This window comes from Seriola dumerili, unplaced genomic scaffold (assembly GCF_002260705.1).
Source record: "Seriola dumerili isolate Sdu_G_001 unplaced genomic scaffold, Sdu_1.0 BDQW01000052.1, whole genome shotgun sequence".
Taxonomy (NCBI): Eukaryota; Metazoa; Chordata; class Actinopteri; order Carangiformes; family Carangidae; genus Seriola; species Seriola dumerili.
This window is the reverse complement of record NW_019174307.1, coordinates 6,112,242-6,125,347: the sequence shown is the minus strand read 5'-3', so window position 1 is coordinate 6,125,347 and position 13,106 is coordinate 6,112,242. Positions and strand designations below refer to the sequence as shown.

Below are 13,106 nucleotides of genomic sequence, written 5' to 3'. Positions count from 1 at the left end.
AACGCCTCCGCCTCTCAGGATGCTGAGTGAATTCTCCCTGAGCAGCTGGGACTCTTGGCTCAGTTGAAACAACACTCCTCTAAGTTGTGAATCAAAACCAAACCGAGATAAACTGTGGGCTTTATTTCCCCTTACTCACTCCGGAGTAAATGTTTTTAATAAGATGTCGACGCACGCGGCAAAGTGCAGCCAAGTGAGCCTGTATCCTGGTGACAGGACTGCAGCCGGTCAGACAGCTGTCCGCTCGCTGTGCGCTCTCTTCAGCTCTACTTCAGTGCGCAAAATCCTCCGCTGTGCGTCTGAAGACTCCAAGGTCGGCGCGCATCCGTGCAGAGAGTCAGACCTGAAGATCTACCTCTGAAGTCTTACTCTCTCCATCTTGAAGACAAGTAAGAGCCTCGATGTCACTGTTATCAGGTTTTGTTCAGCAACACGTCCACATGTTTAACCCTTTAAAGGTTTCGACGTGTAGCCTACAACTAGTTTTCACTGTGTTTTTTTTTTTCTGCAAGGCGATGAATGGATGAGCGAGCCTCCAAGTCCAGTCTCATGAAGGGAAATGTAACCACGGCTGCTCTGCACCTTGTGACATGTTCTTAAAAGTCTGTACAATATATATAAAAAAAACTTTGAAGCAACACTTTTTAATATTTGAATTTATGCATTAGTGACTTCCAGCTTGCAAACACGGTCATGTTGGCAGGGCTGTTTGAATCACGCAAGTAAAAACACAGTGGTGAGTAGTATTTATTCATCTGAGAACCGGCTGACACAGCAGTCTTGACCACACAGTGCAGACAGCTAAAAGGTCAAACGCTGACTATGGCTGTACAAAGGCAACAGGATTTTCTACTGTGGACAAGACATGTTGTTGATGGATCCACGTGACTTTGGCACCACCATGTGGTTACAGTCAAAAGTGTCACCATACAGAGAAGACAGGGCAGATACAGTTGGTGTAGCAGAGATACAAAATTTCAGTGATGAAACATACATACAATATGTATCTATATAAACAACAATCGCAGTGTATATTTAAATAGAGAAGAAGGGCCAGCCCACTTTCTGGTAAAGGCACAGTGATGGGCGCCATGTGGATCGTTACTGATAAATCGTAAAGCTGGGGTGATAGACTGCATCCAGATGTTTAAGGTCGGAAATGGGAACATGTCTATAAATAACATCTCCATAATCCAATACAGAGAGAAAGGTCGCCTCCACAATCCGTCTCCCGCTCCACGGTGGGAGACAGGACATGTTCCTAAACAGAAAGCCAAGTGGCATCCTTAATTTGTTACTCGAGTTGTCTGTCTGAGTTTTAATTAGTTGCCAATCCAGATGCTTAAAGCTTCAGTTTATAGGCTATCCTGCAGTTTAAACAGATTTATTTACATCATGCTCCGAATGTCTGTAAAGAGTAATCAGTGTGAACTTTCTCTTTAAGTGTGACAGAAGTATGTCAATGATGCATCACAGGCCAAGTATAAATGTGAAACAATGAAACACAAAAGAAGAGCTCAGGCTGTGGCTGAGTTAACCTCTGAGCCAGTATCAGTTTCTTTTCTCTGCCACAAGCAACACTTTACTGTTTAGCATTAACACACTACAGTGTAGCTGTAAGTGTTTATCAATGTGTTTGTTAACTCCTCCTATGGGGAAAAGTAACTGGATGCCAGTTTATAAAATGATAATGAATGACAATATAGTAGAAGACGACATATTTATGCACTGCTATTAATGCTAAATAGGAGGACTTAAAGTAAAGTGTTATGATTGTGGTTTATTGCAGTCTCGGCCATCTTGTCCCATATGTGGGAGTCTGTTCGATGCCAAATCAATTGAAAGTTGTTCTCTGATTCGTTCCCAATGGATCAGAGATCAGCTTCTTCAGTGTCTGTCCTGTCTCATGTGCTGGGAGTTGCCATGAATTTTATTTCATTAACTGCATACACTTTATGTGGTTTATTTGAGTCACAGGCCCACTTAGTAATTTTCTGTGACCATTTAAATCTGAAGTACATTTACACACGATACATAATCAAAAAGTTATGTTATACATTGCTTCATTAAGTGACCCTCTCATACGACAGTGTGTGCTTTGATTGGCCCTTGTTGATGGTAGAACTACAAATACACCGAGGCAAAGTGTTTTTGTGGAATGGCTCTTAACTGTACCCATCAGAGAGCCGCCCACGTTTAATCTGACATAGTTGAGGTGATGCCGGAGGAGACAGAAAAGGGAGAATGTGCACACTGCTTGCTATGTGCACACATCAGACTCATCAACTTATTCTTCTTCCTAGCACAAATGTTGAAAACGCACCATCTGTAAACAGCAAACACTATCCCACAGTCTTTTATTTCACAGGAACATATATTTGCACAGCCAGGCTTACAACTGACAACATGTAGAGCAACACCCACCGTCCTGAACTCTATACACTGATATGAGGCTGCCAGCGACCTTACATATGAGCTGGATCTCAGCCAGCAGGAGTTAAACACTGCTGTAAGGACCGATGTGATCCAATTACATGATAACATTGTATAACTGATTAATACACACACTGGTTGTTTGCTGTCTAATCAACCCAGATGAAAAAAGAGGTTTGTTTCTATAGTTCCTCTCACCTAATAATCAACAATACTGTAAAACAGAAGTAACTGGACTTGCTGCTTGAAATTTGAGATAAACAAGGAAAGGATTTGAGATATACATCTGTTTATGTTACAGTATTACAGTGGCTTGTTGGAGAAACAACATCCCCCCTTCTCTTTCCTTGTCACAACCCTGTTTTTGATTGAATGGCTCAGTTTTTAGTGCTCGAATATTTTAGTGATTTAGACACAGTCCTGCACAGGAAATGATAATGAATGATACAGAAAACCAACAGAGAACAATTGCTGATACCTGCTGGGGGGGAGTTTTTATGGCTTTGGCACCACCATCTGGTTGAACAGTACAACCACTTGATAGTTTTGCAGCAAAATCAAAACTACATTAGTTTTTCATTAAAATACTGGGTTTTTTTTTTTTTTCATCAAAGCAGTTAAGAAGTCAGATGTTCCAACTGTTTAAACATTTTAATTAAAAATTGACTGTGAATGAAAATACTTTGGTCATGAAATTGTCAAAATATGAACACAATCCACACAAACGGTGCAAGTAAATAGACAAAATCCCTAAAAGCAGTTTGAGCTGCAGGATTTATCTAGAATTAATTATGGGCTTTTTTTCAGCTGTGCAGGGCAGATATAACTGCGAGGCATCAACTTGTCTGTAAACTGACAAACATCACACAGCGTTGTCCAAAATGGCACATTTCATCAGGTTGTCAGCATGTTGTCTGGCTGGATTCTCAGCTTCTACAAGCATGTTAGCATTTCATTCGTATTGAGATTTGTTTCATTTTTATGACAGCCTGTCTGGGAGCTACACATGATGACACCGTATGTTGTTTGAAGCCGAGAATGTTTATTACATGAGCACTCTGTCTTGTGATGATGGCATGAAGAGTTGCAAAAATATTGAAACTATCAGTCTTCACACAAGTGAAAATATGTAAAAAAGTAAATAAATACATATATATATATATATATATATATAGACTGAGTTTATACAGGAAGCATTTCAGCCACATTTTAAATGATGCAAGTTTAATCAAACCAGCTGTCTACACAGTTTCCACATCCAAGTGCAAACCAAACCCATACAATGTAATGATATGATTGTGTTTTGGGTTCTGAGTAATTTCAAGCTACTTTGAAGTGCTCTGAAGCACTGTGACTGAATAGATTCACGTAGCTGCTGAGGTTGAGGTGTTGCTTTCGCTTTGTGGCCAACGTAGACAAGCTCATAGGCTTTAAGGAGTGATTCTCACCTACACACACAGACACCGAGGCAGGAAACAGAACTCCTCCTGCACCCTGCTGCTCTGAGTGTTAGCAGAACAAATTGGTAAACACCTCACCTCACACAGGTGGCTGAGAAGTTGTCAAACGGCATTTTTCTGCACGAAAACACTTCTGTTTTAGGAAGCCCCTGTGTGTGGGTGCTGCTGCGATATCGAAGTAGTGTTATCGAAGTAGTGTTTTTCATGTTGTATTCAAATAAAGATCCACATATCAACCCCAAGCACAGCCCCTTTTCTCTTCAATGTCAGAATTGTTGAAACAGCTCCCTGCTCTGCGAGGTTCCTTTGTGGAGACACAACTGAGCCAAAGTGAGGGAACACAGGAAAACCTGATATCTATATCAATTTTTACCACAATGCATGAATTTTGCTCAGACCCACAAGTATCAATCTTCAAGTGGTGCTATCACAAAAGTCAGGAGGATTCATCCTCTGGGGACCACGAAAGTCAAAGTAATGGTAATCCATCCATTGATTATTGAAAATTTTCAGTCTAAACCGAAGTAGTAGAGCGGCCAACAGACTGGCTGACAAATGACAGACTGACAATCCCATCCGTAGAATATAGCACTCTGGGGGCAAAAAAGCATTTCATTTCATTTGAGCCTTCAGCTTCAGTTTTCAGCTTTGCAACGTCTGCTATGATTGTTTGCATTGCAGCCTTTAGGTGTGTGCAAGGCTTCATTTGTCTCAAGCATTATTTCATTTGTTTGCCATTCTTTCAGCTCCTTTCAAATATGTACCTTGCTTTGTTGGTACATATTTCCCAGAACAGTCTGACCAGGTAGGTAGACCAGAACACTGAACATGGCTTCAATCTGAAGAGAAAAGACACAAGGTCAAATAGACGGAGAGCAATATTAAACACACCACTTGTTTGGCTGTCTCAGACGAAGAATGAATCTGTCATTTAATTATCATTTAAAAACCAGAATCAGCCAATTTTAAGTGATAGAGAAAATTCATGAGCCTAAAAAACCTTTTTTTTTGTTTGTTATTGCCCCATCTATTGTGGGCTGAAAAAATAAATCTTTCCATCCTTTTGCTGCTTAATTGCAACAATAATAATAATTGCAAGCATGGAACTTATTGAATCACTTCAATAAATAAAACAATAAAGTAACAGATGCTAATAAATGAAAACACAATTTATTGCACTAAGCCTATAGGTTGCAGTAGATATTGTAGTAGCCTCAGTGGAAGTCTGTTTTAATGCATGGACAGGAATTTCAGAGTTTCGTGAGCAATAAATTCAAAGAAAAACAAAATTTCTATCTACCTACATATTTGGGTAGAGGCCTATAGACTTGGTGTGTTGCATTACTGGTTTTTTTGGGGATTTCACAGTATTCACCAAGTTTAATTTTTTTCCCACCTCAAATTCATTTACAGCAGTGCCACTTCACCCAAATAACCAAAAAAGTAAATAAATGAATATCAAATCAAACAATATTAACTCCCTAAGGGGATAAAAGGGATTAGTTTGTGGTTTGTTTGGTTTTGTTCTAGCAACAGTGCTATCGTTAATCTAGGCATTCCACATCCACAGAACACAATGTGCACAATGTCTCTGGAACTACTTTCTGCAATATAGTCCTTATGAAAAACCACACCAATCACACCCTCCTAACACTCTATTTATTTGGGTTTTTTTTTTCTTTGCAAGAAAAGGTTTGTCATTCAACTAAATTTGTAAAAACGTGTGCTGACCTGAATGGATTCTAGAGATAGTTTTTGACATGGTGTAGAAATGAAAACAAGGCAGCACTTTCCAGGATAAGAGAATTTGGTGATGTTGTTTGTGTTATTGCTCTACCAAGCTAAACTTGCTTTTGTCCTGATAACTTTCTATTCTTCTTGTTCTTTACTCATTTGAATGGACAATTATTTTACTCAATCTCACTACCAGTGCAACAGCTATTCTGAACAGGGGTTTACTAAGGTAAACCAAGTCGTAACAGAGGGTGAAATTCCACACATTACAAAGTAGGTTTGATGTTATCATCCCCCTCCAAGGAGGAGGGTGTCGGTTTCCTATTACAACTGGCTTCACACGCAACCAGTCTCTTTGCAGTGGTTGTAGGTATACATGTGCGTGTGAGTAGAGGGGAGGGGGGTTAAAAAGAGGGCGCATGCAACAGCCCTTTGCACGCATGTGTCCTTTTTCCAGGCGTAAGAGAGAAGGACAAGCCAAGATAAACAGAGAAGACTTTGCACAGATCAGTAGGCAGTACAAGCTGCAAACATGCATGACCACCATGACTTGCAGATCTTACCGACCGAGTTCACTGCTGAAGATGATAGAATACAAAGAATAGAATAGAATACAAACAGAAATTAATGTGAGTAAAATTGCCTTTCATACAAAAATAAGTATGATGAATTAATTTTTACTGTTGGTATCACACAAGACACTAAACCCCTCAGGTTTCATTTTTCAATGTTGGATAAACATAATGTATTTATGAAATGTGAGAACTGTACGATGTGAATGTAAATGTTTGAAGTGTAAATGATTACACCCAGGCATGACAGGGAAGACTAGCGTGAGAAAGACAAAGAGAATGATTAACTGGAGACAAACTTTGAATGCTAGACTTTCACCACAAAATCCACTGGGAATCTCTGCTCTCGCTGACTTCCCTGGTTATATAATCGCCCGCCTGCAAATGCAGCCTGAACTTCCTGCAGAACTTAAACACACACATACACACGCGTGCACACATTAAGGCACCTCTTAAAAACAGGCAGCATTAGCTCTGACAACAAGCCAGCTTGCACAACAGAGAGTAGGCAATGAGCGGCGGGGTGTGGTTTCCTGCACTGGGGCTGGTGGCCTGGATGTGCTGCCTCAGTCTGGGGCCCGTTCAGGGGGGGAAGGTGCTGGTTATGCCTGTGGATGGGAGCCACTGGCTTAGCATGAAGATACTGGTTAAGGAGCTCACCCGCAGGGGCCATGAGGTCTTGGTCCTGGTGCCTGAAACCAGCCTGTTAATCCATGGCTCAGAGAGCTACAAGACTGAGATCTACCAAGTGCCATACACCAAATCTGAACTGGATGGAAATTTCAACCAGCTGAAGGATGGAGTGTTCCTCAAGCCACCAGGAATTTCAGATTTGTTTGTCAATGTGGAACGTTTGGTTAACTTTACTTCAATGCAGGTGAAAGGTTGCGAGAGTTTGCTTAACAACCAGCCTCTTATGAGTCAACTGAGGAAAGGGGGCTTCGAACTTGTGCTAACAGACCCCTTCCTTCCCTGCGGCTCCGTCCTGGCTCATGATTTCTCCATTCCAGCTGTTTATTTCCTGCGGGGACTTCCATGTCAGCTGGATGTGAAGGCTAACCAGTGCCCCTCTCCTCCTTCCTATGTCCCTGTGTTCTTCTCTGATAATACAGACACCATGACTTTCCCACAGAGAGTAAAAAACATTCTCATGTCTTTTGTTGAGTCCTACTTATGCAAAGTAATCTATGGTCACTTTGACGATCTGGTCAGCAGGTACTTTGAAGACAGCATGACCTACAAGGATCTTCTTAGTCATGGTGCTATCTGGCTTCTCAGATATGATTTTACTTTTGAATGGCCCAGACCCGTCATGCCAAACATGGTTTTTATTGGAGGTATCAACTGTGCAAAGAAAGCTCCTCTGCCAGCGGTGAGTAAGTAAAGAATATATGCCAGAGTAAATAAGCATGCCTCACATCTGGTTTCACTTATGGCACATATTATGGCACGACTTATATCACATATACATGCTTTGTGTTGAGTTGAGCTGAAGCAACCCCCTTAATCTTTGATGTAATGAAAACCACACTGAAAACCAATAAATAGTCATTTTACGAAGCATAATCCTCGAATTCAGCAGCTCTAGAAAGTGTTACAGTCCCTATTGGCTCATTGTTTTTGGTTGCACAGCCTGCAAAGTCTGACCTCATCATCCCTGTTGCAACAGGTAACTATTTTCAGCAAAAAAAAAAATTCTCTCACAGTCAGAATTGGCCACTAATTAATGACAATAGCGGAGCATCTATCAGCTAAAGAGGTAGATATTTTTCACTGAAGTTGACTGAGACCAAAAACACAGCTAAAAGGAGAGTGAAAATCAGACTTGGATTCACCCAGCAGCCATTACTGATAATGAATGCTAATGTTGCTGCATGTCTGCCTGGTGAATAGAAAAGTTTGCTAATGTTGGCCGAAGGTGACGATATGTCCATTAAATGCGTCATGTAGCTTGTTTTAAATTTCATCTGACCCCATGTGGCCAGAAATAAATAAATAAATAAATGAATTGATAAAGGTTTAAATCTTAAATCTTGTTCAATATCATTGTCCGTGGCTTAAAAAATACTTGAGTTGCTAGGTTTTTCTTGTATCTCATATCTGCCTGCAGTATGTTTTGAACCAGTCAGCAGCTGTTCTGATCACATTAGATTTGTATGGTCTTTATTTTGGGAACCTGCAAAATATTGCAGTAATTATTTTGTATGAAAGTACAAGTAAGTTTCAAACGGAATATGGAGATACAAATGTTTCAAGAAAAATCTTAAGAACAAAACACTGGTGCTGAAATTATTATAAAGATTATTTTGAGTGCTTATCAAGGTTTACCAACCATTGGCTCATAACATTTGTTAAAGAATGCGTTTGTCTGCTCTTCCGGGAGGTTCAGTGTGTGAAATCTGAGCCAGGGAAAGCTGGTGTCTGGACTATGGCCAGTGTAATCTAAGGAAATAAGAAGGAGAGAGGGGCCCTACTTAGTTGGTATCTAATTACTCTACAAATGCAAAATATTTGTTGATATAAGCACAAATAAAATTCTAAGATTTGGAAACTTAATTGGGTGGATCTATCCTGATGTCGATCAAATGAATTCCGTTCTGTAAATTTGAAAATAATGTAGGACAGCAGATCAGAAAAGTTATATAATGGCAACACCTTACAGTAAAAAAAGCTTGTGCACATTGGTCTTCGGCCAATAGATGTTATTTTAGACACACCCATACACTCTACAAACTTCTTTTTTTTTTTTCTTGCAAATTTCTTGAGGTCATTTTTGTGTCTTCTCTAAAATCCCTACAGGACCTGGCGGAGTTTGTGGATGGCTCAGGAGACGACGGATTTATTGTCTTTACCCTGGGCTCAATGGTGTCCAACATGCCTGAGGAGAAGGCTAAACACTTCTTTGATGCTTTTCGTCAAATTCCTCAAAGGGTAACTATTCATTCCCATCAGATAAAACATTAATATAATATAAATTTCTAACTAAGCACGGCAAACAGTTACGCATGAGATTACAGAGAAATTCACACTCAGCATATATGCTTAAACCCTAATCAGTTGGAACCATAGGACTTTGCCCCCTGCATTGCCTTGTTTTAAACAATGCCGCTTTATTACATCATTATAACAAATTGTTTACACAACACACATTAAAAACAAAGAGGTATTTTCTATGTTTCAGGTTGTCTGGAGGTACACTGGAGTCACACCTGAGCATGTACCTAAGAACGTCAGGCTTATGAAGTGGCTACCTCAGAACGATCTGCTAGGTGTGTTTAGTTTTCTCCAGATTTGTGGTGCTGCTATCATGTCATGAATTATACTATTCAGAGTTAAAAAATGGTTTGAGTTATTTCAAAACTGTTAAATTGCCAAACAGTAAATGTAATGAATGAAATCATTTCCAGAGGTGACTTTTCTTCAAATGCTAACCCACTGTTATGGGTGCTACTCTATGCTTTTATGTCAATTTCAAGATAACACAACAGTGATTGTATTGTATTACAACTGTGGCATTTTTCTTGAACTCTAATCTAACTTTTCCTCTACTTCTCAGCCCATCCCAAGGCTAAAGTTTTCATTTCTCATGGAGGTACCCATGGTATCTATGAGGGTATCTGTAATGCTGTACCCATGTTGATGTTTCCACTGTTCGGGGACCAGGGAGACAATGTATATCGCATGGTGGTCCGTGGTGTTGCGGAGACACTCAGTATATATGATGTGACGACTGAAAAAATATTGGCTGCACTAAATAATATCATCCATGATAAGAGGTAAGACAACTAGATGTTCATTAAAGAGAACAGTCCCCCAGTTGATTATGGAAATCATAAAATTCACCATTAAAGAAAAAGTTACTATTAAGGCAGGTAAAATGAAAAATCACTAATATGTGACAAAAACTGAAAAAAAAAAAATAGAATGATGTTAGTTATTATTTGTTAAAGAAGGTCTGTCTACATATTTATTAACCCAACAGGCTGTTTTTCATGTCCAAACCGACCTGAGTCTGACACACTTTGTGTAAGCTGAAGCCCTGAGTTTGTGTTACCCTGTCACGCTTTTGTTGTTACCACGGTCTTGGTTGTGTCTCAATTTGCCTGTTTACCCTAATAACACACATGTGAGCGCCTTTTAAATGAACATCAAAAGCCCAACCCAAACCCAAACATTATTTCTAAATTTTTGTCCGAAATCAACCCAATCCCAATCCCGGTGGGTCCCGTCCAGCTCAGATTCAGAGTGCAGCTTAGAACTTCAGTATTCTGATTAGTTCATATAGTTTGGTGACCTCCCAGCACAGCTCCACCCAGCATCAACCTGAGCAGAGGTCTAATCAGCATAAATATGTGAAAAGACCTGTGAGCTTAAAAACCTAGTTATAAAAACCTTAAAAATAATACTAATATATTAATAAGTTTTGTGAAGTTCACAAACCAGTGATCATACTATTGACTTTTTACTTTTACTCCTCCCCAGTTACAAAGAGAAAATAGTGGAGCTGTCTCAGATTCACCTGGACCGTCCCATTGAGCCTCTGGATCTGGCTGTTTTCTGGACCGAGTTCACCATGAGACACAAAGGAGCTACACACCTGAGAGTGGCTGCACATGAGTTGAACTGGATTCAGTACCACAGCCTGGATGTCATCTGCTTTTTTGTTATAATTCTCCTAACTGTTCTGTGGGTGACACTGAAATGCTGCTTGTTCTGCACCCGCAAGTGTTGCAGAAGGGGAACTGCGAAGAGAAAATCCGATTAATGTTTTTAATGCATTAGGGTTTATAAATTCTGTGATGAAGTGAATAGTGGAGGTTAAAACACTGCAGTGAGATTTCACACTGATGTAATGTATGTGTGTGTGTATATGTGTGTGTATATGTGTGTTTGTAAAATCTCAGCCAAAGTGCCATCACTACATTGTCTTATACATTCACAGCATGATGCTGTCAATGATTGACTGAAGCCATCATTTGGAAAACAAACTTCCAACCAAATAAATTTTTTTAATTACTTGGTCATGGACTTGGAATATTATAGGTAATTGCTATATTTCTTATGGACAACACATGGTCTGATACATTATTCTTTTCCTGTAACAAAGCACTTCAGCCAATGCAATAGACCCTTTCACAGCCATATTAGAGCTCCACAGCTCATGGCACAATATCCTCAGAAAAGCTAATCGCATTTTTGAACTTAAATCATTAACGTTGGTGTCTCACTTGTTGCAAAGACACTGTGCATATCTGCTTTTAACTTGCACCTTACCATTTAGATACAAATAGCTTAACTTTAACTTCATTTAAATGCTCAACTACATAACAGCTAGCTAACACAGGCTGCTATGAGTTGGCTGTCAGCCCAAGCTATGTAGATCATCAAACAGTCGGATATCTTGCCCTTGAATAATGGTTATTGAAGACACTCTTCACTTTTTTCAACCTCCTATAATGAAAGAAAAAAAAATGTATTGTAGCTTCCGTTCTACCTTCTACCCTAAGTTCAGCCTTAGTGAGGGAGGAGGAAATTATGTCATCTTGGCTCTTACTTGGTTTGTATTCCCTTCAGTAAAACTTAACCTGCACTCCAGGTTGCTAGAAAACTATAAAAATTTCACTGTTAAATGCACCGTCAGACTGCATGAAGACACATGAAAAAATGTGTCTGTAAGTTTTTCATCGTACATCAGAAATGATTATTGCTGAATGGGTGAAAATAGTGTGCAACCCAAAGTGAAATGCACTAGTCTCAGTTTGAATAGTGCTCTCCTCTTACTAACTACTGAATTCATGCCCAGCAGTGTCTGTTAATCTGTGTTATGCACATGCAATAGAAGCTGCAACTTTTGCTGTGTTGGTTAACCTCTCTGCCTGCTTTGCAGAGGTTGGGGTCATGCTGGTGGTAACCTCATAGTTGTAGTAGTTTAATGCAAACACTTTCGGTTCTTAAGGAGGCTATTTATGTGTAAGGTGTTGGCCTTACTCTGTAATGTGCCTTGATGTAATGTAAGTTAGGATTTGGCACGATATAAATACATTTGAATTGAACTTCTGTGTAGAATTTGCATTGTACAAACTGCACAGGTGGCCACTGAAAAGACAGTAGTGATTTTAAAAGTTGCTGTTAATGTAAGCTGGATTTCTCACCTGTTTCATTATACATTTAAATATCCTAAATCTTTCCTTTTTACCATTTGACTGAGCTACATTTAACAATCCTGTCATAGAAAGTGTTGTTCATTTGACTTCAAAATATGAGTTCCAACTAATTTACTCAGAATAAAACTACAACCAAATACAACCTACAGCCAACTCTGTCCAACTAGACAGCCATCTCCTCCAGATGGTTGTCTCCTGGTCCACTGAGACCAGGACTTTGTGGACCTAGCCCCCTAAGATTCTCTGTATTGTCAATGTCACCTCCATCTGTAAGGTGTTGTGTACTGTTCTGTTTGACTGCATGCGAGGGCCAAATAACTCTTCCTGAGGGTGCAAAACATGGGAATCACTTGCATTCAGTTACAAGCCTGCAGGGGCAATGTAGCACCAATATGGAACTTCTTACTAACTTTGCTAGTATGCTTTCTAAGTACTGACTACTATTGGTAAAATTGGTCAAAAGTGAGTTTATATAATTCACGTCAGTTGTACTAACTTCTTCTTTTGACTCAGTGACTTTCCATCATGCCACTTGTACCTGGTAACAGAGATCTCAACACAGACCACTGCAAGTTTTAGCCGTCCTCATAAACAATGATAAGATGCACATATGAGGACTGGATGAATCAACTTCTTGAGTGGATCTTATGCACACTAAAATGATTCCATCTTGTGGACAGTAGAAATAATAGACTATACTGTATGAGGCTTCTCAGCTTGCTAATAAAACCATTTCTGCTGTT

At 39.7% G+C, this 13,106-nt stretch overlaps 1 protein-coding gene across 1 annotated transcript; it reads left to right on the top strand.

Moving 5' to 3' along the window:
- Window positions 1-6,565: 6,565 nt before the first annotated feature.
- Window positions 6,566-13,106, top strand: ugt1a1 (UDP glucuronosyltransferase family 1 member A1). The gene is made up of 5 exons (XM_022741364.1): window positions 6,566-7,571; window positions 8,999-9,130; window positions 9,381-9,468; window positions 9,756-9,975; window positions 10,682-13,106. Exons 1-5 carry the CDS (start codon window positions 6,711-6,713, stop codon window positions 10,962-10,964), a joined length of 1,584 nt encoding a protein of 527 aa, XP_022597085.1. The 5' UTR covers window positions 6,566-6,710; the 3' UTR covers window positions 10,965-13,106.

Bases quoted from the DNA above. Each gene is read 5' to 3' on its own strand.
- ugt1a1 (XM_022741364.1), top strand. From the start codon at position 6,711: ATGAGCGGCGGGGTGTGGTTTCCTGCACTGGGGCTGGTGGCCTGGATG. The intron at 7,572-8,998 runs GTGAGTAAGTAA...AAATCCCTACAG, and splicing joins AGAAAGCTCCTCTGCCAGCG to GACCTGGCGGAGTTTGTGGA. The intron at 9,469-9,755 runs GTGTGTTTAGTT...TCTACTTCTCAG, and splicing joins ACCTCAGAACGATCTGCTAG to CCCATCCCAAGGCTAAAGTT.